Source organism: Trichomycterus rosablanca, chromosome 14 (assembly GCF_030014385.1).
Source record: "Trichomycterus rosablanca isolate fTriRos1 chromosome 14, fTriRos1.hap1, whole genome shotgun sequence".
In the NCBI taxonomy this organism is placed as follows: Eukaryota; Metazoa; Chordata; class Actinopteri; order Siluriformes; family Trichomycteridae; genus Trichomycterus; species Trichomycterus rosablanca.
The window spans coordinates 31,247,296-31,272,714 of record NC_086001.1 but is presented as its reverse complement, the minus strand read 5'-3'; the positions used below and the strand labels follow the sequence as shown (position 1 = coordinate 31,272,714).

General features: G+C 43.4%; 1 protein-coding gene and 1 pseudogene across 1 annotated transcript in view; one reads left to right on the top strand and one right to left on the bottom strand.

The window, feature by feature from the left end:
* The window catches only part of LOC134327051 (zinc finger protein 850-like), a 77,533-nt pseudogene extending 74,157 nt beyond the window's left edge, over positions 1-3,376 (top strand).
* Positions 1-25,419, bottom strand: part of LOC134326292 (zinc finger protein 850-like) — a 321,599-nt gene that overhangs the window by 162,904 nt on the left and 133,276 nt on the right. The window contains exon 4 of the mRNA XM_063008452.1: positions 23,519-24,448. Coding sequence (XP_062864522.1) covers positions 23,519-24,448 — 930 coding nt within the window. The remainder of the gene's footprint in view (positions 1-23,518; positions 24,449-25,419) is intronic.

The window sequence follows — 25,419 nt, the reverse complement described above, 5'->3', positions numbered from 1 at the left end:
ATCTTGTGACCTTGTTGAAATAAACAATCTTTGTGATGTCGCCCTGTTGTGGCCTTTTTATAGAATTATAATAAAATAATATGAGTTGAGAGACGTGAGTTAATGAAGTTTTAGGGTAACGATCTCAGGCTGCGATCTCTGAGTGAGCTGACAGTAGGTCTGTATCTTCACTGCTGAGTTCAATGTTCTGTAACATGTCAGGAAACGTTGTGCCTTCTTTCACCTCATATTACTGACATCATACACAAAATGATGAAGAAATGTGAAAATAAACATCCATAAACCTTCATATATTCAGTGAGTTTATTTATTTTTTATTTAATGTTATAAGATTTTAAGGCTTGTTGATCCTGGTCATCCATGTTCTACACTTCTCATACAGCTGTGTGGATCAACAAGGGCGGCACCTCAGTGGAGTTCCTCTAACCAGTCACACACAGATACCCAAAATGCATCGTTCTGGTAAAAAGAAAGAGAAAGAGGATGGGTTAGAGAGAAACAGCTGCAACAATCTCTGAAATGTGAAATTGAGATGTAACGTGTCCTGATTGGATGGCGCCACCATCGTCCCTCCTAGTCGCACCGATGACGTCTCCTGCTAAATAAAACAAGAAGAGGTGTAAGAACATTCCAGAAGCTGTAGTGTTTGGACAGATGAGCATGTAGAGCAGCGTTTATCAGGTAAAATACACTGATTGTGGAAATGTTACCTGGATTTCTTACACGTCCGCTCAGCTACACACTGGACTACTGCGCTGCTTATGTTACAGCTCAAACAATTTACACACACACACACGTATGTATATAAATATAATGATTGTCAGACTGAGCTCCTGTGTGCCACGCCCCCCTCTATGTCTCCTGCCATGACTCTCTCCTGATTGGTCCCCCCGGGTTAATCAGCCCCAGATGCTCCTAATTCTGGAACATTTAAAAGGAGAGCTGGGGGGCAGGTTGGAGGCAGGTTGGAGGTTATTTTGAACTTTTGTATGAACTTGGACTTGTTTGCTTTGGACATTTTGCATGTTGGTCTGTTTGGTTTGTTTTTGGCTGGTTCATTGTTCAGGTTAGCCTTGGAATTCGCTAGTTTGTATTTGTACTTGTAAACCCTAGTTTGTATTTGCCCTTACACTCATGTGTATTTGCGTTAGCTTGTTTAGCTGTGTTTAGTCTCTGTTTAGCCTTGTTAGTGTAGCCTAGTTTAGCTTTGTCTTGTTTAGCTTAGTTAGCCTTGCTTAGCTTGTTAGTCTAGTTTAGAATGTTTAGTTTTGTTTAGTTAGTTTTAGTAGTCTTGTTTGCTTGGTTTGTCCTGTCCTTTGTCATTAATAAATATTATTTGTTGTGTTCATCTCTGCGTGTGTGTCCGCCCTCTTCCACTACACATGGGATATTTTATTATTTTATTCTGATAAACTGTTTTGCTTTAGGGTCGAGTGGCAAATAAAGACTGAACACTCAACATCTATAAAACAATAATTTACAAATAAAGCAGTATTTAATCCAGAAATTATTTTAAATCACTTATTTCATCAGTTTTTATTGCGAACATAATGCAAATGTCTATCTTTAATGAGAATGTATTGTAGCATCAGACTAACAGTTTTGTCTGTTTGTGTTTTTAATAATAATAATAATAATAAGTTACACTTATATAGCGCCTTTCACAAAAACCCAAGGTCGCTTTACAAACAAAAATAACAAAAATAACAATCACACCAAAATAGCAAGGGAGGAAGGGGAAAAGTGAAGAGAAAAGAGATGGGTTTTTAGTAAAGTTTTAAATTTGGATAGAGAAGAAGTAGACCGTAACGAGGATGGAAGAGAGTTCCAAAGCGCAGGGGCAGCAACACTGAAAGATCGGCCACCCATGGTGCTCAGTCTGAACCTGGGGACCACTAGGAGACCGGCATCTGATGACCTTAGGTTACGGGACGGATTGTAAAATTTTAGGAGGTCTGAAAGATAACGGGGACCCAACCCATGGATTGCCTTATAGGTGAGAAGTATAATTTTGTACTGTATGCGCATGGTAATGGGCAGCCAGTGAAGCTGCTCCAGAACTGGGGTGATATGATCAAACTTCTTTGTATGGGTTAAGATCCGTGCAGCAGAATTTAGGACTATTTGCAAGGGGCGTATAGATTTAGAGGGAAGCCCATGGAGCAATGAATTGCAATAGTCCAGCCGAGAAGTCACAAAGGCATGGACCAGCGTCTCAGCTGCCGCAGAGGACAGTAGAGGGCGGATACGCGCGATGTTGCGGAGATGGAAGAATGCAGACCTGGATAGAGATTTTATGTGCGGTTCAAAACACAGAAGGGGATCGAACAGAACACCGAGATTGCGGACAGTGTCTGAGGGTGAGATTTTGATGTCATTGATAGAAAGAACAGAGTTAGAGAGAGAGTGGACGGTGGACTTTGTACCAGTAATTAGAAACTCTGTTTTCTGAGCATTCAGTAAAAGAAAATTTGCCCGAAGCCAGGAGTTTAGTTCATTAAGACACCTAGTTAGGTGAGCGGGAGGAAAAGGATCTGTCGGTTTGAAACTAAGATAAACCTGAGTGTCGTCAGCGTAACAATGAAAATTTAACTTGTACCTGCGAAAAATGATGCCGAGTGGGAGGATATAGATAATAAAGAGAAGGGAACCAAGGACGGACCCCTGAGGAACACCTTGCTTGATGGACACTGTATCCGATACATAATTCCTGATTGCGATAAACTGATGCCTGTCTGTCAGATACGACTTAAACCAGGATAGTACAGTCCCTGAGAGACCAATCTCAGTGAGCCGAGTTAGAAGAAGGCTATGGTTGACTGTATCAAAGGCAGCAGTAAGGTCCAGGAGCAATAAAATGGACACACAACCGGAATCAGCAGATGAAAGGAGGTCATTTAGGACACACAGAAGAGCAGTCTCTGTGCTGTGGTGAGAACGAAAGCCAGATTGAAATTTTTCGAAGAGTTCATTAGAGTTCATAAAGTCAAGAAGCTGGGAAGCCACGACTTTTTCAAGGACTTTGGAAATGAAGGGAAGGTTTGAAATAGGCCTAAAATTACTCAGAACTGACCTGTCCAGGTCAGGTTTCTTAATGATCGGAGTAACAGCAGCAGTTTTTAATGGAACAGGAACATAACCAGAGGAGAGTGAAAGATTCACTAGGTGACCGATAGGTTCTGATAGGACAGAGACACAGCATTGAAGAAGATGGGTGGGGACTGGGTCAAGTCGAGAGGATGAGGACTTCGAGCTTGTTATGATTTTGACAATATTGGCTGAATCAGTCAGAGAGAAGGTTGAGAGTGAAAATGATGGGGAAAAAGAGGAAGAGAGGGACCAGTGGTGGTCAACAGGAGAGTTGAGCAATTCCTGATAAATGGTTGACACCTTGTTATCGAAAAAACTCAGGAAGGCATTACATAACTCAGTTGAGGCAGCCAGTAATCCAGCCGGAGGGCGTAGGAGCCTGTTCACAGCTGAAAACAAAAGCTTATAATCCTGTCCGGCTTTCCTAAGTACATCTGCATAAAATGATGAACGAGCATCATTCAATGCAGACTTGTATTTTGACAGATGATCAGTATATGCTAAAAAGTGAACCTGCAGCCCAGATTTCTTATAGAGACGTTCAAGACGTCTACCAACAGTTTTCATAATACGGAGCGCAGGCGTAAACCAGGGATACCTATGGGTAGCGGGCACAGACATAGTTTTTACTGGTGCCAAGGAGTCAAGGCAAGCACAGAGAGTCTGGTTGTAAAATAAAACTGCATCATCAACAGATTCCATAGAGCTAATCCAAGCAAGGTTGAAAGCCTCCAGAGAAGCAGACAGAGAAAGAGTGTCAACAGCTTTTACGTTACGATAAGAGACTACAGTTTTGAGCCGAGATTTGGGAGCAGGTAGAGAAAAAGAGGTGTTGATTAGTAAATGATCGGAAACACCTATGCAATGTCCAGTCAAATTATTGATAATCCCACATGTAGAACAAATTATGTCTAAAATATGTCCCTTCTTGTGAGTCGGGAAGTCAACGTGTTGTATTAGATCAAAACAGCTCAAAAGTGACAGAAATTCCGAGGCAGTAGAGGATCCAGAGTCAAGGTGAATATTGAAGTCGCCAAGAACAATAAACAAGGCAGAAAGTGAACTGACTGAAGCCAAAACCTCTCCAAATTCCAACAGAAACTCAGGTATAGAGCCCTTGGGGGGACGATAAACCAGCACAAAGATAGATGGGCTGCATCCGTGTGCCTTGAGAACCATGAGCTCGAAGGAGGAGACCTCCTGTATATTACACATACACAGTTCAATTCCTTCACTGAAAAGTACTGCAAGACCCCCGCCCCTGCCAGTTTTCCTAGGCGAGGCTAGGTATTTAAAGTTAGGGGGAATGGCAGCATTCAGGTGAAAAAACTCACCAGGTACTTGCCAGGTTTCAGTTAGAAAAAATAGGTCCAAGTGGTATTGTCCAATGAGGTCATTTACCAGTGCAGCTTTGTCAGTGAGTGAGCGACAGTTCAGCAGAGCCAGATTAAACAGACGATGTGATGATGTGGATGTAGTGGACTGATGCACAGTGGTAGAGCAGGGAACCTCCCGTAGAACACTGTGGTTTACTCCATGGTGCGAGCTTCCAAAGCATCTCCTAAACCCACGATCAGTAATCCTTACAGCAGGGTAACTAACACAGGGCACAGGGGGTAGAGGATGAGATCGGTGTTTACGACCGCGATGTATGTAGCGCGGTCGCCTAGTGATGCCAATAGAACGGCATAGACTATACACTGAAGCATCAAGCCGGTGGAATGAGCGTAGACATCGGAGATCCGTAGTAGTGTAGGTGTATTTGGGGTTAGAGCATTGAGTGCCAACTACCCCATCCATCACAGAGCCAAATTCAAAAATGTAGACCAAAAGTAGAAACTCCGACAACCCGCATAGCCGCCGGCTCGTCATTACAACACCGTGACGCAAAGTTGCAAGCACAACGTTAGCCAAAACAGAGCCGAACCCAACCAGACAAACAATCAGCAACACTCGAAACTGATGGAAGCTGATAGCCAACAACAAAAGAATGAAAAGACATTCACTCACCTTGCCGAAGCTACAGGGCCGATTCATGTAAGCGGGCTCGCAGCCAAACAGTAGCAGCCGGTATTAGAAAGAAAAGTTAGTAGCGCAAGTATGATACGCATAGTAAAATAACGAGCAAGACGGCAGCAGCGGTCCGAAAAACAGGAGAATCTCAGTCCATAATATCCAGCGAGATGAAAGAAATCAGGAAAAGAAAAATAGAGAAAAGATCACGGCGAGAAGCGGCAGCAAAACAAAGCGCACAGCGTAACTCTCAACCGGAAGTAATCCAGACACGCTCTTAAACAAAGTTTCTAACAAACATTTAAGTAACATATTCCTCCAAAATGCATCTAATAAATCAACACACTTTTACACACTGTAAGCCCGGATAAGTTCAATCTACTTAAAAAAATTTGAGGAAACCGGTTGCCTTAAAAAAGTTAAGTAATGCATAATGAAAACTTGAGTTAGCATAACTTAAAACATTAAGTTATTATACCTAAAAGGCAAGTTGATTAAACTTTCTTTTTTTTTGTTATACCAACTGCTTTTCCCAATAATTCTACTTATTATCTTGAGCTCAATGGAAAAAACTATTGATTTCTTCTTAGTTTTCATGTTAATTACATTTTAAATATGAATTACAAATGTTTATAGAGAAACAGACACAATTATAAAATTATTTTTCTTTATTTAACTTCAGAAGTATTTACTTAAAATACATGTCAAGAAAACATCTTTAAAACTGTACAAACTGTATATAAAGTTCTGATGAAACACAAACAGCTCCTCACAGTAACCATGAACCTGTAAAACAACAAAAAGAAACAAGAAACAGAAGTATTAAAATCAACATTAATAGCATTAATTTAAGGATTAAAATATTGATTATTTATTTAGTGTCAACATTAAGATCAATTATTTTAACCAAAATTGTTAAGTACAACACTTACCAAAATTAGACGGAAGATGAAAAAGCCCCATCAGACTGGTGTATATGTGTTACGACGAATCTTTTGGTCATGAGGCCCTGAAGAAGCAGTCGGATAATCCAGAAAGTACTCTTCAAAACACTTTATTAAGCATAAGAAATGATCTGTGAAAATATGTCAGAGCTAAGCCGATCGGCGCTCCTTTCTCCTGCAATCCAGCTGATTGCCAGCCAAAAGAGTGCCTGTGTCTGAGCGCGCCGGTTTTTTAAACTAAGCTAGGCTCCTCCTCCTTTACTGCTGGTGGAGCCAATGAAGTGTGCTAAAAAACCCAGGGCTCCGCCTCCCCCCCCCTCGGCAGGAGTCAGGAAGGGAGCATGGCCGGTGCCATTTTGAACAAAGGGGACACGTGGGTGAATGCTGGAAAACTTCCCATATTAAATTTACGTTTAATAATGTTGTTATGTTCCAAAAATCCTAACACATCCCCCCTTGAAAGCATCTTAATGCTTTCACATTAACTTTTAACTTTAGGTTAGGTGTTTCTAGATTCCAGGAGAAAAGGATAGCTGTCAGCAACCCCCCAATGTAACCCCTTCTGACTTACATGGCCACTGGGCTGAATTTTTACAATAAAAGGTATCTAAAAATAAAAAGGTTACCAGTTAAACTAAAGGAACCGTACCTATCGCAACAGCTCCTAACCCTAAAACAAACAAACAAACAAACAAAAATAAAAAAATAGAATAGGAAAACAAAATAAAGCAATTAAAAAAAATTAGGAAATCAAAAACGAGAAAAAATAAAAACAATGGGTGCGTAGCTTCTACAGGAAGTCCGTTCAGGTTGTCCTCCACCGGACGGAGCTGCAGATATTCAGAAGGGGCCCATAGCTCCTGTTTCTCTGCATGGCTCCTACTGTCCCATGGATTCTACCCTGTCGGTCTTACCTGTTTCCGCAGCGGCACAAACATTTAAACGATGAAACACAGAGAATATCTTTTCTAAAAATAGCAGAGTACCAAACATATACACATCATACACAATCCTGAGCTAACCCCTTGCGTTTTGTAGCTAAACTATGTGTGTTGTACTTAACTAGTGTTTTCTGCGTGTCTGCGAACTATATGCTTATGTTTTTCCCTCCTAGTCTAACCAAATCCTTTCTCTTCTTCTTGTTCCGGTGGCTCCTCTGGACTCTTCTTCCACATGGTTGGTTTCGCTGGGCGTTTCTGCTGTGATTTGTTCCCTGTTGGCTGGTCCAGTTGGTGTCACTTCTGTCCCTCGGAGTGGGTCTTCCAATTCCCATGAAGTCTGCCTCTGCCAGTCCTTCCACGTCTCCTTCCTTCCTCTCGGTGTATGATCGGTAGTGCTGGTCCTCTCTCCTCATTTTCTCTGGACGGTTTTACCTTTAATTAAGCAGAGTTAGTAGCACTTATGCCGCTCGAAGTGGGTCTTCCGGCCCACTTTCAAGGGTATCCTCCACCTCATCATCTATATGATATTTAGACAAATCAGCCAACACCATCTGGATAACTGGAGGATCCTGCCCCCCTCTGCTTCCTCTACTCACTACTTCTACCACAAATTTTTTTATTAATACCCTGATACACGGGACACCACAACAACAACACACCACCAAAATTGCCAATCCCACACATACTGACATCACCAAACTCGTAATAACTCCCTTCCATGGTCCAAACATCTCTTCTAGCCACTTGACCCATTCATTGTCTATCCCTGAATTTTCCTTCCATTCTCGTGACAAAGCCCTCAATCCTTCCAAAGCTCGTGTCACACTACCACCAGGTGCAGTATTATTAGGGATGAAGGTGCAACATGATGAACCCACAATCTGGCAAACTCCATCTTTTTCTGCTAACAACATGTCTAATGCCATTCTATTCTGTATGGTCATAAGTGAAGTCTGGTCTAGCTGGTCTCTCAGTCCCTCAATGGCCTGAACACTGAAATTAACAAATCTCTGCTGATTGTAATAGAGATAGTTTATCCAGTCTACATTCTTATTGATAGTTACCCACCAAAAGAGTGCACTTTCAAACCCTGCAGCAATCTGGTTCCTAGCCTTAAATTCATCTGGGACCCCCCTTGGGACCCCTATACCATCGATCCCCATGGTCTTGTCGAAGGATCCGCCAGGTTTGACCTCTCGGGTGTCTCTTCGATGGCTGTGGCGATTGGTCAGGACGTCCGCGGCTTCCTCCACTCCGTGCTGCTTGTAAATTCTGAAAGGCATAATCAGAAAGACCAACGCACACTCCCCAGACCAATTCCCATGTAACCTTCGCCGGATTCTCACATCTCCACACAATCATACTAAATCCGCCCTCCTGAATTTTTGTGCGTTCAGCTGGCTGCCTGTATAATTCCCATCACTATCCAGGATAATGGTTACCTTACACCATCCTTCTGAAAAAATGTCCCCTGTTTATCGGTAAAGGGTCCTTCAGGGACAGGAAACCGTCCTGCAGTCACTCTATACTCTGGTTTATTTACTGCTTTCAACAGCTTTCAACAGTAAAATCTGTGTTGCATGCTTGATGGGTGTCCCTTGTACAGTCACTAGTCCTCTCCTTATCCACTGCGGCCCATCTAGATGCAACGCAGAATGGGCATAAGCTGAGTCTGTGTAGATGTTAACTGTTTGATCAGCAGCTTTCTCCAATGCTTTGGTGATTGCTACTAACTCAGCCAATTGGGCAGACGCTGGTTGTTCAATGATTCCTGAGTCCACAGGGATGAAACCCTCTTTAGTCTGCTTGACTACTGCATATGAGGCTACAAGTCCCTTGTCCCCTTTGTAACAGCATCCGTCACAGAATAGAGTCAAGTCAGGGTCCTCTAAAGGAGTGTCTTCCAAATCTTCCCTACACTTCAACAGTTTTTGTGTAATTTGCTCACAGCAATGTGGTTCTTCATCAGGGTCAGAATTCAGACCTTCAGTCATGTTCACCATTTTCCCTGTAGTGTATGAGATATGAGGTTGAGTGAGAATACTATTGATTCTGTCTTTTCTCGCTCTTGACAGGGTAAAGGCTGTGGAAATCAAAAATGCAGTTACACCATGACTTGTATTGACAATAAGAGGATGACATGACCAAATGTGCTGTTTTGGTCATTGCTGTGGACACAACCTGGTTGACCTGTTACCACAGGGTCCAATCTTGAGCTATGGTACAAGAGTACAGCTCTCCACTCCCCCCTTTTCTGAAAAAGAACTGCATTTATAATGCCATTCTTTTCAGAAACATCCAAATAGAAAGGGTCAGAGTATTTCGGTTGTTGTAGGTCACTGGCTAAGGTCAGTTGCTGTTTTAATTCAATAAAAGCAACCTCAAGGGGCTTGGCCCACTCTACTTAGGTTGTTAGGTTTCTTTGACCTAACCTGGTAATTTCAGCCCTCAAAGGTGCAACCAAGCCTGAGTAATTAGGGATGTAGTTCCTGGAATAACCTGTCAAGCCAAGAAAAGACAGAAGGTGACTCACGGTAGTTGGCTTCGGGTGATTCAGGATGCAACCTCTGGTGTCAGCAGTCAGGGAGTGACCCTTGCTGGAAACCCTCCGTCCTAGAAATGTCACGACAGGTCGGCATATCTGCAGTTTGGCTTTGTTGACTTTGTATCCTAAGTTCGCCAGATGAGTAAGAATGGTAACAGTATCCTGTAACCAGAGCTCTTCAGAAGTACAAGCAAACTCAGCCCTTGAAGTTTCTAGCTGATTTGATAACCGTCTCAAGTCCCTCTCATATCTGCCAAAAGCTTCATTTTTACTCAACTTTCCTTTCCTTTCATTCCACATCCAGATCCTCACCAGTAATACACCTTCTCTACTGTTACTGGCCCTAATTTTAGGCCTAACAACCCTACCTTGCATTTTACCTTGTTTTCTTCCCCTACTTGCTCTCCTCCAGCTGCTATCTTCACTTCCAATATCTTCCTCCTCTTCTTCTTCTGATTTACATTTACATTTTCAGCATTTAACAGACGCTTTTATCCATAGCGACTTACACAATGAGCGGAACACGATGAGCAATTGAGGGTTAAGGGCCTTGCTCAGGGACCCAACAGTGGCAACTTGGTGGTGGCGGGGCCTGAACTGGCAACCTTCTGCTTACTAGTTCAGTACCTTAACCACCAAGCCATCACTGGCCCCGATCTTCTTCTGATTCCTCCCTCCCAGATTCTAGTTCCTGTTCTCTTGGAGGAATATACTCAGCCCTCTCTACTTTATCAGTCAACATCTTTACTTGATCTGTTAACACATTGGACAATTGCTGTACCTGTTCTTGTACTTTCATTTGAAAATCAAACTGTTGCCTTCTAAGCTGCTCATATTCTTCTGATTTAGCATGTAAAACCCCACTTAGCACCTTTACTACAATGGAGGCCTTAAACTTTTGGATCACGTAGACATGTGTTCCTAACTTCACAACCCCCACACTAGGGCTGGACGATATGGCCAAAACCCATATCAAGACACAACTCCCAACCTCGGTCGACACGACACAATTCCGATACCGACATGAACAATACAAATCCCAGAAAAACTGCCAAAAAAACACCAACATTGAAAGGCCTCACATGCAAACCTCTGAACCCTGCGACAGTCCATGAAATCTCACCCTTTACAACCACACAATATTTTAGAAACAATAACGATATATTAGCTTTTACCTTTTACTTGTATTCAGCATTTGTATACAGAGAATAACACGACATCACTCTCAAACAAACACAAGCTTTGACAATATATAATCTAATATATTAACATATGTCTTAATCAGAGGTGGAAAGAGTACCAAAAAAAACTGTATCCAAGTAAAAGTACTATTACTCCAATGAATCCTTACTTAATTACGAGTAAAGTTACTACTCTAAAAATCTACTCAAGTAAAAAGTAGAAAGTAACATTTAAAATGTACTCACCGAGTAAACAGCAGGGGGAGGTCTCTTCGGTGTAACAGGAGTGGATATAAATCTCACAATAGTTGTTTTTAATTCAAATGTAATAGAAGAAACATGTTGATACAACATGTAAAACAGTTAGGGATGTGTAATGTGTCATTTCAAATGACATAAAACTTTTTCAAACTACATAACCCCCAGTGATGTGCCGCAAAACGACTCGAATCTATGAAACGGCTCTTTAAACCGAAACAAAGGAACCGACTCTTCCGGGAGTCGCTATGTAAATATACGGCTCTTTAAAAGGAACCGAGACAAAAGACTCGACTCCCCGTCGCAAAATTCACTGCAGCAGTTTCCCAGCCGCGATTTCTTTACCGTTTTTATATTGCTCAGTAACAGATGTTATTTAAAATGTAGCAATTACTAATAGAAAACATACTTAAGTAAAAGTAAAATTACAGTCTGTGTAATGTGCTTTAAAAACTACTCTGTTACAGTAGCCAGTGTAATCAGAGCGGTAACACTGAGCACTGGCTTCGTGTATGTGGCGTACGTCATCATGCACTGATGTATGACGCTACCCACATTAAAACACACTTAATAAGGTACCATAACAAATACTTCATCTTAACTCAGTTATCTTAAGATTATAAAATTAAATTAAATTATAAAATTATCTGCAACAACTTACACACCCCAGGCATACGAACACAAAATAGCCGATGGACAAGAGATACAACCACGCTGCGCTCCCAGAGCCAAAATGGCGCCGGCGGACAAAAGATAACCACGCTGCGCTCCCAGAGCCAAAATGGCGCCGGCGGACAAAAGATAACCACGCTGCGCTCCCAGAGCCAAAATGGCGCCGACGAACAAAAGAAACCACGTTGCGCATCCAGAGCCAAAATGGCACAAAGCACACACAGACCAAAATGACACAAAGCACACACACAACAAACAGACAAACAGACAAACATACACAGAGACTTACTGACAAACAAAACTCCTAATGTACTATTTTTGAACCGAATTTAGAATTTAGGGTAATCTAATTAACCGAACTCTGTTCCCAGAACAGTCAAGTCCGAATTTTAGGACAATCTTATTCATAGAATCCCGTTCTTGGAACTGTCAGACTCTTAAGATTTCCACGCTCGAATCATAGAATCCCGTTCTTGGAACTGCCAGGCTCTTAGATTTCCAACGCTCGCTTATTCATAGAATCCCGTTCTTGGAACTGCCAGACTCTTAGATTTCCAACGATAGAATCCCGTTCTTGGAACTGCCAGACTCTTAGATTTCCAACGATAGAATCATAGAATCCCGTTCTTGGAACTGCCAGACTCTAAGATTTCCAACGCTCGAATTATTTTAGATCTATAGAATTAACCCAGTCCCAGACTCGTTAAAACTTAGATCATTCGAATCACGCGCCCCTGCTTTTGAAACAGACAGACACGTTTCGTTCCAATGGTGTTCCGGGTGGAGCCCTGCCGAACACAATGGCGCCCTTTACCATTTATTTTGACCGGTCTGGTTCGAACTCAGCAATCAGGAAACACACACTTTAGCTCCAGCATATATTCACAGTTTTAAACTATCCAATGAAACTTTAGTAATTTAATTGGACACTTACGGATTCTGAGATTCAATTTCACACTCAATACGCTAAATAATAAATGCAGCTAATATATACAGAGAACATCTGTTTACCTTGTAGGCGCGCCTTGTACTGAGTACAAAAGATTATCAGAATTCCAGGTCCTAGCTTAGTCAGCTGAATCAATTTGATGCTATTTCCGGCCTCTTGAACCGTCCTCTGCTACCATTTGTTACGACGAATCTTTTGGTCATGAGGCCCTGAAGAAGCAGTCGGATAATCCAGAAAGTACTCTTCAGAACACTTTATTAAGCATAAGAAATGATCTGTGAAAATATGTCAGAGCTAAGCCGATCGGCGCTCCTTTCTCCTGCAATCCAGATGATTGCCAGCCAAAAGAGTGCCTGTGTCTGAGCGCGCCGGTTTTTTAAACTAAGCTAGGCTCCTCCTCCTTTACTGCTGGTGGAGCCAATGAAGTGTGCTAAAAAACCCAGGGCTCCGCCTCCCCCCCCCTCGGCAGGAGTCAGGAAGGGAGCATGGCCGGCGCCATTTTGAACAAAGGGGACACGTGGGTGAATGCCGGAAAACTTCCCATATTAAATTTACGTTTAATAATGTTGTTATGTTCCAAAAATCCTAACATATGCTACTCAAAAATAGCATAATTGTTAGGGTGCCTGCGGTAGCTGGCGAACTTACCCCGGGTTCCCGGCGAAGCAGGCGTTACAGACCCAAACCCAGCAAGGCCTCAAGTAGGAGGGCGGCTAATTAGGGCGATTGCCTGCAGCTGCGCCTGGCCTATTTAATCCGTCAGTGTGCAGCAGCGGGGGTCGCACCTTTTGTTTGTGTTGGCCTGTGCAGCCCGGCGGCGAGAACGTTTTCTCGTCCCCATTTTTCAGGGAAAGACGGTAGCCCGGACGGTGTTTTAGACCGTTCGGGATTGTAAGCGCTGTGCTGAGGTATATCCGTTGATTTCCTTCAACCTAGGGAAAGTGGTGCGATTTCTCTCAGCCCTCGCGCTGTCTGTTGAGTTATAGCTTTGTGCTATCTCCCCTGTTGCTAATTGCAGGATTTCAGCGTCTGGTGCCACGCCGCGTCCAGACGCTTATCTTCAGCTTGTGCCTAACGGTTTTCTATCTTCCAGTTGGCGAGACGTTAGTGCGAACGCCCAGCACCGGAGCGACCGGGGTTCGCGCCTCGCATTTATTCAGTATTTTGCCTTTTCTATTTTCAGTCCCCCAGCGCCTTTTTAGCGCTTTTGGCAGGGCTGTTATCAACCTCCAGTTGGCGAGATGTTAGCGCGAACGCCCAGCACCGGAGCGACCGGGGTTCGCGCCTCGCATTAATTCAGTATTTTGCCTTTTCTATTTTCAGTCCCCCAGCGCCTTTTTAGCGCTTTTGGCAGGGCTGTTGTCAACCTCCAGTTGGCGAGACGTTAGTGTGAGCGCCCAGCACCGGAGCGACCGGGGTTCGCAATTCGCATTTATTCATTATTTTGCCTTTTCTATTTTCAGTTCCCCAGCGCCTTTTTAGCGCTTTTGGCAGGGCTGTTATCCACCTCCAGTTGGTGAGACGTTAGCGCGAACGCCCAGCACCGGAGCGACCGGGGTTCGCGCCTCGCATTCGTTCATTATTTTGCCTTTTCTATTTTCAGTTGCCTGCGAAGCCTGCGGCGCAATCGGGGTTCTCCCGATTGCTTTTTTGTTCTGGTTTTTGTCTTTTGCTTTCTTTACTTTATTCAAATATAAATAAAGTTTATTTTTGTTAAGAATCTGCATCTTGGGTCCTTTCTGCCTCATAACAGAAAGGTGCGACCAGTAATATGGACCCCGCAGATTCCTCCCCGGTAACTGACATCCTGCGCCACCAGGGGGTGGCTTTTGGCCGGCATGAGCTAGCGCTCACAGAGCTGGCACAGCGGGTAAGTGATCTTACCCTGCGTGTGCCGGCTGCTGAGGCCGGTCCAAGCCATCATGGCCATCTTCCTGGTCCCCCCGGAAATTCCTTAGGAGGCGAGACTCCTATTCCGCCTCCCGAGCGATTTTCGGGAGAGGCCAAAAAGTGCCGTGGGTTCCTCCTACAGTGCTCTTTGGTCTTCGAGTTACAGCCGTCACGCTTCCCCACAGAACGCTCCAAAGTGGCCTTTATCATCTCCCTTTTAACCGGCCGAGCCTTGGAGTGGGCCACCGCGCTCTGGGAGCAGAACGCTCCCGAGTGTTTTTCTGAGGGTGCATTTAGAGGTGCCCTCAAAGACACCTTTTTTCACCCCTCCGGAGGGCGGGAAGCGGGACCTAGGCTACTCGAACTTGCACAGGGGCGCCGTTCGGTGGCGGATTACGTAATCGAATTTCGCACCCTAGCCGCTGAATGCGGTTGGGGCGAGGGGGCGTTAACCGCCATCTTTCACCGGGGCCTTGGGGAGAACATCAAGGACGAGTTGGCCACTCGTGACCTCCCCACCACACTTAGCGCCTTTTACTTGTTGGCCACCTCCATCGACACTCGCCTCCGCCAACGAACGCGGGAGCGAAGTGTTCGACCCCCTTTTTCCCGGCCTCAGGGTTCGTCCAGACCGGTGTCTCCTGATCCTGAACCCATGCAGCTGGGTTCCACTCGAGCGACCGTACCTCCGTCTTCGAGTTCTCCTCCTCGTTCTCGGAGGCGGTTAAACGAGTAGGCCACTCTCGATTCGGGGAGTTGGGAGTGAGCCATGTAAACATCCCTCGCCATGGTTTGTTCTTACAGGCCCAGCTGCGTTGGGGTTCAGGGGACACCAACCTAAAGGTCTGTGTGGACTCTGGGGCCGTAGAAAATTTTATTGACACCAACTTGGTACGCGGCTTGGGGATCGAGGTTCAACCACTACCGACCCCCATCTCGGTTTATGCCGTTGATGGTAGGGCGGTTAGGGGTAGCCCCATCACGCACCAGACCCAACCTCTAACGTTGCGTCTAGGCAGCCACGAGGAACACATTACCTTCATGGTGACTTGTGTTCCTCACCTCCAGGTGGTGTTGGGCTACTCCTGGTTGACCAAGCACAACCCTCAGATCGACTGGGCCACCGGTTCGATCTTCATCTGGGGAACACGGTGCAGGGATTCTTGCCTCCTTCAGGCTGGCACGACTCCCGCACCGTTGGACCCTAAGATGGAGCTCCCGGACCTGGCCCAGGTACCAGCCGTGTACCATGACCTGCAAGAGGTTTTTAGCAAGTCCAGGGCGCAGGACTTGCCCCCCCATAGACCGTTCGACTGCGCCATCAACTTGTTGCTAGGCACTTCTCCTCCTAGGGGGCGCCTTTTCTCACTCTCCGGTCCGGAGAAGGTCGCTATGAAGGAGTATGTGCGTGAGGCACTTAAACAGGGGTTCATCCGTCCTTCTTCCTCCCCGGCCGGGGCGGGGTTCTTCTTTGTAGCGAAGAAGGATGGCGGTTTGCGCCCCTGTGTCGACTATCGCGGTCTTAACGCCATTACGATCAAGGATCGGTACCCGCTGCCGCTGATGGCCACGGCTTTCGAAGCCCTTCAGCGAGCCACTGTTTTTACCAAGCTTGACTTACGCAGCGCGTACAACCTGATCCGGATCAGGCAGGGGGACGAGTGGAAGACTGCGTTCCTCACACCCACTGGCCACTATGAATACTTAGTGATGCCCTTTGGGCTGATGAACGCACCGGCAGTCTTCCAACGGTTTATCAATGAGGTCCTACGGGAGACCCTTGATCGTTTCGTCTATGTATATCTAGACGACATTTTGATCTTTAGTCGATCCATCGACGAGCACATAGGGCACGTCCGACGGGTTCTCCAGCTATTGTGCGATCATTGTTTATTCGTCAAGCTAGAGAAGTCCGTATTCCACGCCCCATCAGTGTCATTCCTGGGGTTTATCGTGTCACAGGGCGCCCTGCGCATGGATCCGGCTAAGATCCAATCTGTGGAGAGTTGGCCTACTCCAAGTTCTGTTCGCCAGGTGCAAAGATTTCTGGGCTTTGCACATTTTTTTCTGGCGATTCATTAAGAACTTTAGCACAGTCGCTGCTCCCTTGACTGCCCTTACTGGTAAGGAGCCTTTTAAATGGTCGGTGCTGGCCCAACAAGCCTTTGACAGGCTTAAGTCTCTGTTGACCACTGCACCGGTCTTGCAGTTACCCGATCCGGAGGAACCCTTCGTTGTCGAAGTAGATGCCTCCGAGGTCGGGGTTGGGGCAGTTTTGTCCCAAAGAGCGGGCCCAGAGAAGAAGCTACACCCTTGTGCCTTCTTCTCGCATCGCCTGACTCCAGCCGAGCGGAATTACCCGGTTGGAGACAGGGAACTTTTGGCCATCAAGCTGGCCCTGGACGAGTGGCGCCACTGGCTCGAGGGAGCTAAACATCCCTTCCTTGTTTGGACGGACCACAAGAATCTGTCGTTCATCCAACAAGTGAAGAGGATGAACTCACGTCAGGCTCGGTGGTCTCTATTTTTTGGACGCTTCCATTTCACGCTGTCCTATCGACCGGGCTCCAAAAACGGTAAACCGGATGCCCTGTCGAGACAGTGGGAGCCTACCAGACAGGAGACCGAACCTGATCCCATTCTCCCTTCGACCCAGATTGCTGCCCCAGTGACCTGGGGAATATCTAAGGTCATCCGGGATGCCCAACGGGCAGAGCCGGACCCCGGTGGGGGACCTCCTGACCGACTGTATGTCCCCTCTACAGTTCGCCGTCAGGTATTTGAGTGGGGCCATGCATCCCCTTTTGCGGCGCACCCAGGCGCGACTAAGTCCCTGGTTCTGTTGCGCCGAAGATTTTGGTGGCCGGGGATGGAGAATCAGGTACGTGACTTCGTCCGTGCCTGCCCTGTGTGCGCTTTGAATAAGAGCACCAGAGAGCGCCCACGCGGGCTTCTCCACCCGTTGCCAGTACCCTCTAGACCGTGGTCCCATATTGCCCTGGACTTTGTGACAGGTTTGCCAAAGTCCAGGGGATTCACGGCGGTGCTGGTAATCGTAGACCGGTTCACCAAATCTTGTATCTTTGTTCCACTGCCCAAGCTGCCATCCGCCATGGGCACGGCTCAAATCATCCTGCAACATGTGGTGAGAGCACATGGGGTCCCCTCTGACATTGTGTCGGATCGGGGCCCGCAGTTTGTGAGCCAGTGTTGGCGGGCCTTTTGCCAACTTATTGGCGCTACGGCAAGCTTATCCTCAGGCTACCATCCTGAGTCCAATGGGCAGTCGGAGAGATTGATTCAGGACCTGAGCAAGATGCTCAGGTGCCTAACTGCAGGGAATCCGGCAGCATGGGCCGATAAGTTGTTGTGGGCCGAGTTCGCCCACAATACCCTGCATCACTCGGCTTTGGGCATGTCGCCGTTTGAAGCTCAGTTCGGGTACCCTCCTCCGCTCTTTCCAGAGCAGGAGCAGCAAGTGGCGGTCCCGACGGTACAGCTTCATATCCGCCGCTGCCGCACCGCCTGGCGCAAAGCAAGGGGGGTCCTTTTGGCCACCCAGCGCTCTATGAAGCGCAATGCTGTCCGCAGGCGGCAACCGGCTATCACCTTCCGGCCGGGTCAACGTGTCCTCGTCTCGACGAGGAATCTCCCCGTCAGAGGGGCCCCACACAAGTTGGCACCCAGATACGTTGGTCCGTTTAAGGTGGTCAGGCGGATAAACCCGGTGACCTATAGGTTGGAGCTTCCTCCCAGAATGAAAGTGCATCCAACCTTTCATGTCTCACAACTCCGACCATTTATGTGCGGAGGAGTTAGACCCCCCCCACAACCCCCCGCCCCTCGTATCATCCAGGGTGCCCCTGCCTTCACGGTGCGTCGCCTCCTGAGTAGCAGGAAGGTGCAGGGTAGCACCCAATACTTGGTGGATTGGGAGGGTTACGGCCCCGAGGAACGTTCATGGGTACCGGCTCGTCAGATCCTGGACCCTGAACTGATCCGCGAGTTCCGTAGGAACCAAGCTGCGGGTCTTGGGACCTCGGGAGCTGTCCCTAGAGGGGGGGGTACTGTTAGGGTGCCTGCGGTAGCTGGCGAACTTACCCCGGGTTCCCGGCGAAGCAGGCGTTACAGACCCAAACCCAGCAAGGCCTCAAGTAGGAGGGCGGCTAATTAGGGCGATTGCCTGCAGCTGCGCCTGGCCTATTTAATCCGTCAGTGTGCAGCAGCGGGGGTCGCACCTTTTGTTTGTGTTGGCCTGTGCAGCCCGGCGGCGAGAACGTTTTCTCGTCCCCATTTTTCAGGGAAAGACGGTAGCCCGGACGGTGTTTTAGACCGTTCGGGATTGTAAGCGCTGTGCTGAGGTATATCCGTTGATTTCCTTCAACCTAGGGAAAGTGGTGCGATTTCTCTCAGCCCTCGCGCTGTCTGTTGAGTTATAGCTTTGTGCTATCTCCCCTGTTGCTAATTGCAGGATTTCAGCGTCTGGCGCCACGCCGCGTCCAGACGCTTATCTTCAGCTTGTGCCTAACGGTTTTCTATCTTCCAGTTGGCGAGACGTTTAGTTCAGTATTTTGCCTTTTCTATTTTCAGTTCCCCAGCGCCTTTTTAGCGCTTTTGGCAGGGCTGTTATCCACCTCCAGTTGGCGAGAAGTTAGCGCGAACGCCCAGCACCGGAGCGACCGGGGTTCGCGCCTTGCATTCGTTCATTATTTTGCCTTTTCTATTTTCAGTTGCCTGCGAAGCCTGCGGCGCAATCGGGGTTCTCCCGATTGCTTTTTTGTTCTGGTTTTTGTCTTTTGCTTTCTTTACTTTATTCAAATATAAATAAAGTTTATTTTTGTTAAGAATCTGCATCTTGGGTCCTTTCTGCCTCATAACAATAATGAGGAAGAAAATGTTTGTCCACTTAGTTTAACAAAGGTTCCACTTCGCAAAAGACATTTGAGGAAGACAAGTTTACTTTTGCAAAAAGCCTTAAATGAAAAGTAAAAAGTAATTTGCAACAACAGGTTACAAAAGTTAAAACAAATGGCTACCAACAGCAAGCTGAAAAAAGGCGGACTTACATGTAAATGGTGGGCGTTTTTCTGTTTAATTACCTTAACTTAACTTTTTTAAGTTAATCTGATAGAAAAGTAATTTTTTTGTTTAGTAAACTTAAATCTTTTAGCACATTTAAATGTGTACTCAAATTAGTACAATGTACTCTGCATTTTATAGTTGAGCAAAAAAACTTAAATAATTTATGTATGTTGTACTAAAAATGTTTGATTAAATATAAAGTCCGGGCTTACAGTGCAGTCTTCCTTACCTTTAAACTTGTAGTAAACTGTGTTCTCCACAATGTTATTTTCCTGTCCCTAACACCACGTTCACCAGGCTGAAGTGACCCTCACCTGTGGAGCCGCTTGTCCATGAACAGTTTCAAAACAGTTCAGAAGCTCAAACTCACTTCACGGGTATTTAAAAACTCTCAATTTAACTTTAATCTCCTAAATGAAACTCATGTTTACTCTGTGAGGCTTCGTCCCAAATCACTTCCCCTTCCCTATGTAGTGCACTTCGTAGGACATGACATATTCGCGCTTCCACCTCAAACAGTGAAGTAGTGCACTATATAGGGTACAGGGAGTGATTTGAGACACTACATACAGACCTACTATAATGAGCAGATCTGTTACCTAATACATTGCATTATCAAAGAATCCAGTGTTACCACTCGCAATTTTAATTTAAACGTATCTTCTATGGTCCAACTACACTTGGTTATCAAACCTGAAAACAATTAAGAAAAAAAATGCTGACTTTATAGTTAAGCTAGCTAGCTAATTAGGTAAATTCTAACGTAAATTAACACAGACAAGACTCTGGACAAGCACAATACTGGCTCACAAAACTCAACATCCAAACAGAAAATATAAGTTATTAGCTCACCTGTAAGTGCTGCGGTGGAAATATCATCCAGGGTTTCTCCATTTCAGTTGTTTGTAGTTAGACTGAAATGTCGGTTAGAAGAAAGTTCCGGCGGGAACTGAGGAGGAACCATCTCATGTTGTAAAAGGGAGCAATTCATTTCATTAGGCAGCACGGTTTTGGTTAGCTGTTTGAATTGATAAAATGTGTTGCTTAGCTAAAACAAATATAAATAAACAATAAATATAAATAAACAAAAACAGCTCAACAATACCGGTGACTGTTTAAGTAGCTGTTATAGACAACCCCCCTTAAGCTGTAACATATGTTCAAAATTGTAATTATGTTTTTTTATATTCACAGGTGGAGATCAATGATGGAGAATAGTTGATGGTAACGTCATTATATTTATATACATACGTGTGTGTGTGTGTGTGTGTAAATTGTTTGAGCTGTAACATATGTTCAAAATTGTAATTATGTTTTTTTTTATTCACAGGTGGAGATCAGTGATGAAGAATAGTTGATGGTAACATCATCATTATATTTATATACATACGTGTGTGTGTGTGTGTGTGTGTGTAAATTGTTTGAGCTGTAACGTGTTCAAAATTGTAATTATGTTTTTTTTATATTCACAGGTGGAGATCAGTGATGAAGAATAGTTGATGGTAACATCATTATTATATTTATATACATACATGTGTGTGTGTGTGTGTGTGTGTGTGTGTGTGTGTGTATAAATTATTTGAGCTGTAACATATGTTCAAAATTGTAATTATGTTTTTTTTATTCACAGGTGGAGATCAGTGATGGAGAATAGTTGATGGTAACATCATCATTATATTTATATACATACGTGTGTGTGTGTGTGTGTGTGTGTAAATTGTTTGAGCTGTAACATGTTCAAAATTATAATTATGTTTTTTTTAATTCACAGGTGGAGATCAGTGATGGAGAATAGTTGATGGTAACATCATCATTATATTTATATACATACATGTGTGTGTGTGTGTGTGTGTGTGTGTGTAAATTGTTTGAGCTGTAACATATGTTCAAAATTGTAATTGTTTTTTTTTATTCACAGGTGGAGATCAGTGATGGAGAATAGTTGATGGTAACATCATCATTATATTTATATACATACGTGTGTGTGTGTGTGTGTGTGTGTGTAAATTGTTTGAGCTGTAACATATGTTCAAAATTGTAATTATGTTTTTTTTATATTCACAGGTGGAGATCAGTGATGGAGAATAGTTGATGGTAACATCATCATTATATTTATATACATACGTGTGTGTGTGTGTGTGTTTGTGTGTGTAAATTGTTTGAGCTGTAACATATGTTCAAAATTGTAATTATGTTTTTTTTATTCACAGGTGGAGATCAGTGATGGAGAATAGTTGATGGTAACATCATCATTATATTTATATACATACGTGTGTGTGAGTGTGTGTGTAAAATGTTTGAGCTGTAACGTTTAAAATTATAACTTATGTAATAATGTTACAATAATTACAATAAATTAAAATTAAAATCAATTTTAAAATCACATTGAGTACTGTTTATCATTATTGTATGCTCAAAGTTTTACTTTGTCACACGCACTTTTAGACACTCTAACTGTTTACTATGGAGGTAAATATGTAGCAAAAGTTTTGCACCAGTGAAAACTAAATCTGTAAAATTTGTATCTGTAAAAAATAAATCTGTACGTGTAAAAAAGATTTGTACCTGTAAAAATTACATTTGTGTTATAATGAGAGAGGCATAGGACCCAAAGGTGCGGAGCAAAAAATAATATTTATTAACAATAAATAATATAAACACAGTACAACAAACAAAACTCAAACAGAAGACAATTCGGGGAATCCCGAACGAGGCCGCTGGTGTCGCTGGCAACTGAAAAGGAAACACAAACAAAGAAATGGGAAAGGAGCTGAAGCGAGGCGCGAACCCGGGTTCACTCACTCACAGCACAGTGGTAAGTCCCACTAGGCTACGGCGTTGCTGGGTCAACAGGCTCGCCTACTAAATAAGAGGTGGTTGCAAAGAGGCAGAAATACGGAAATAATCCATTACAGGGACAAAACTAACAAAAGGGTGCTATTAACAGCAGCAGATCGGTTGTGTCACCAGCATTAATATGTGCATGAAATGAAAGATTGTGAGTGGAAGGAGAGACGACTGAGTTCTTCATCATCACTGAGAATGTGTTAGATTTAGAGAGGAGATTTTCTACCTATAAGAAGAATTTCAGTTTTATCAGCATTTAATGTGAGAAAATTATAAGAGAACCGTGTTCTTAATTCTATTAGACAATCAGAGAGAGATGGAGGAGGAAGAGTAGCCGTGAGCACAGTGGACAGGTATAGCTGGGTGTCGTCTGCATAACAATAAAATTGAATGCTGTATTTCCTAAAGATATGTTCAATGGGAAGCAGGTAAATTATTAATAGTAGAGGCCCCAAGACAGAGCCCTGAGGGACACCACTAGTAACAAGAGTTACTGTGAACATACTGTACACGTCTAGAAATGTATGAAGAAAATCAATCAAGCACAGTATCACTAAGACCAATATATGCTAGCCGATGCAGTACCTTTTTTTTTCAATTCACTTCCACTATTAACTGATAGCATTCACTTACATAAGGCTCTAAACCTCCTGGTTCTACCCACCATTCACTCCACTATAGATAATCACATTATTTCCCAGTAATAGTTGAACCTAAAGATTTTTACTATTTACTTATTAATGTTTACTGTGTAATTAATGACCTATTTATTACACAGTATGATTCATTCATTGCTAACCATTTCTCCCCAACACTCACTCACTCTATTTTATATTTTAGCTTGTTTGGTACAATCTGAGTCACACTTGTGTCTAAGTGATAAATAAGCAAAGCAGCTCCAACACCGTGAGCATCACTTCTGTAAAATGTGAATGCGCTGGTGTTTTTTAAGATTACTCTGTATATTAAACCTCTTTCCACACTGTGAGCACTGATATGGTTTCTCTCCTGTGTGAATGCGCTGGTGTATTTTAAGATTACTCTGTATATTAAAACTCTTTCCACACTGTGAGCACTGCTATGGTTTCTCTCCAGTGTGAATGTGCTGGTGTATTTTAAGATTACTCTGTATATTAAAACTCTTTCCACACTGTGAGCACTGATATGGTTTATCTCCAGTGTGAATGCGCTGGTGAATTTTAAGCTCATTCTTTGTGTTAAAACTCTTTCCACATTGTGAGCACTGATATGGTTTCTCTCCAGTGTGAATGCGCTGGTGTCTTTTAAGATCACTTTGTCCATTAAAACTCTTTCCACATTGTGAGCACTGATACGGTTTCTCTCCAGTGTGAATGCGCTGGTGAATTTTGAGATTACTCTGCCTATTAAAACTCTTTCCACACTGTGAGCACTGATATGGTTTCTGTCCAGTGTGAATGCGCTGGTGTATTTTGAGATGACTCTGTCTATTAAAACTCTTTCCACACTGTGAGCACTGATATGGTTTCTGTCCAGTGTGAATGCGCTGGTGTCGTTTCAGATCACTCTGTCCATTAAAACTCTTTCCACACTGTGAGCACTGATACGGTTTCTCTCCAGTGTGAATGCGCTGGTGAATTTTGAGATCACCCTGTACATTAAAACTCTTTCCACACTGTGAGCACTGAAACGCTTTCTCCCCACTGTGAATGCGCTGGTGTATTTTGAAATGACCCTGTTGATTAAAACCCTTCTCACACTGTGAGCACTGATACGGTTTCTCTCCACTGTGAATGCGCTGGTGTATTTTAAGCTCACTCTTTGTATTAAAACTCTTTCCACACTGTGAGCACTGATACGGTTTCTCTCCAGTGTGAATGCGCTGGTGTTTTTTGAGATTACTCTGTTGATTAAAACTTTTTCCACACTGTGAGCACTGATACGGTTTCTCTCCTGTGTGAATGCGCTGGTGTATTTTGAGCTTACTCTTTGTATTAAAACTCTTACCACACTGTGAGCACTGATACGGTTTCTCTCCAGTGTGAATGCGCTGGTGTCTTTTGAGAGCACTCTGGTGCCTGAAGCTCTTCCCACACTGTGAGCAGACGTTTCCTTCTTCCTGTGTGGGACTGAGAGAGGTGTTAATGCTGACAGTACCAGAGAACGTTTGCTGATTACTGGAACTTCTGGTGGGCGTCAGATCCTCATGTTCAGTCTTAATCTTCACCAAAGTCTCATATTTATCATGGTTACAGCTCTTGATGTGATTGTGGAGCTGATATTGGGTTGTAGAGGAACGTGGACATGAGGAGCAGCAGAAATCCTTGTTCAGTTCTGAAGCAGAAAATAATCAAATACATTTATAACATTGTAAATAATAAAATACATTTATAACATTATAAATAATCAAATACAATTATAACATTATAAATAATCAAATACATTTATAACATTATAAATAATCGAATACATTCATAACATTATAAATAATCAAACACATTTATAACATTATAAATAATCAATGAAGAGAACACATTTATAACATTATAAATAATCAAATACATTTATAACATTATAAATAATCAAACACATTTATAACATTATAAACAATCAAACACATTTATAACATTATCAATAATCAAACACATTTATAACATTATAAATAATCAAACACATTTATGACATTATAAATAATCAAACACATTTATAACATTATAAATAATCAAATACATTTATAACATTATAAATAATCAAACACATTTATAACATTATAAATAATCAAACACATTTATAACATTATAAATAATCAAACACATTTATAACATTATAAATAATCAAATACATTTAGAACATTATAAATAATCAAATACATTTATAACATTATAAATAATAAATACATTTAGAACATGATACTCAAATACATTTACAACATAAAAAATAATAAATACATTTATAACATTATAAAAAATCAAATACAATTATAACATTATAAATAATCAAATACATTTATAACATTATAAATAATAAA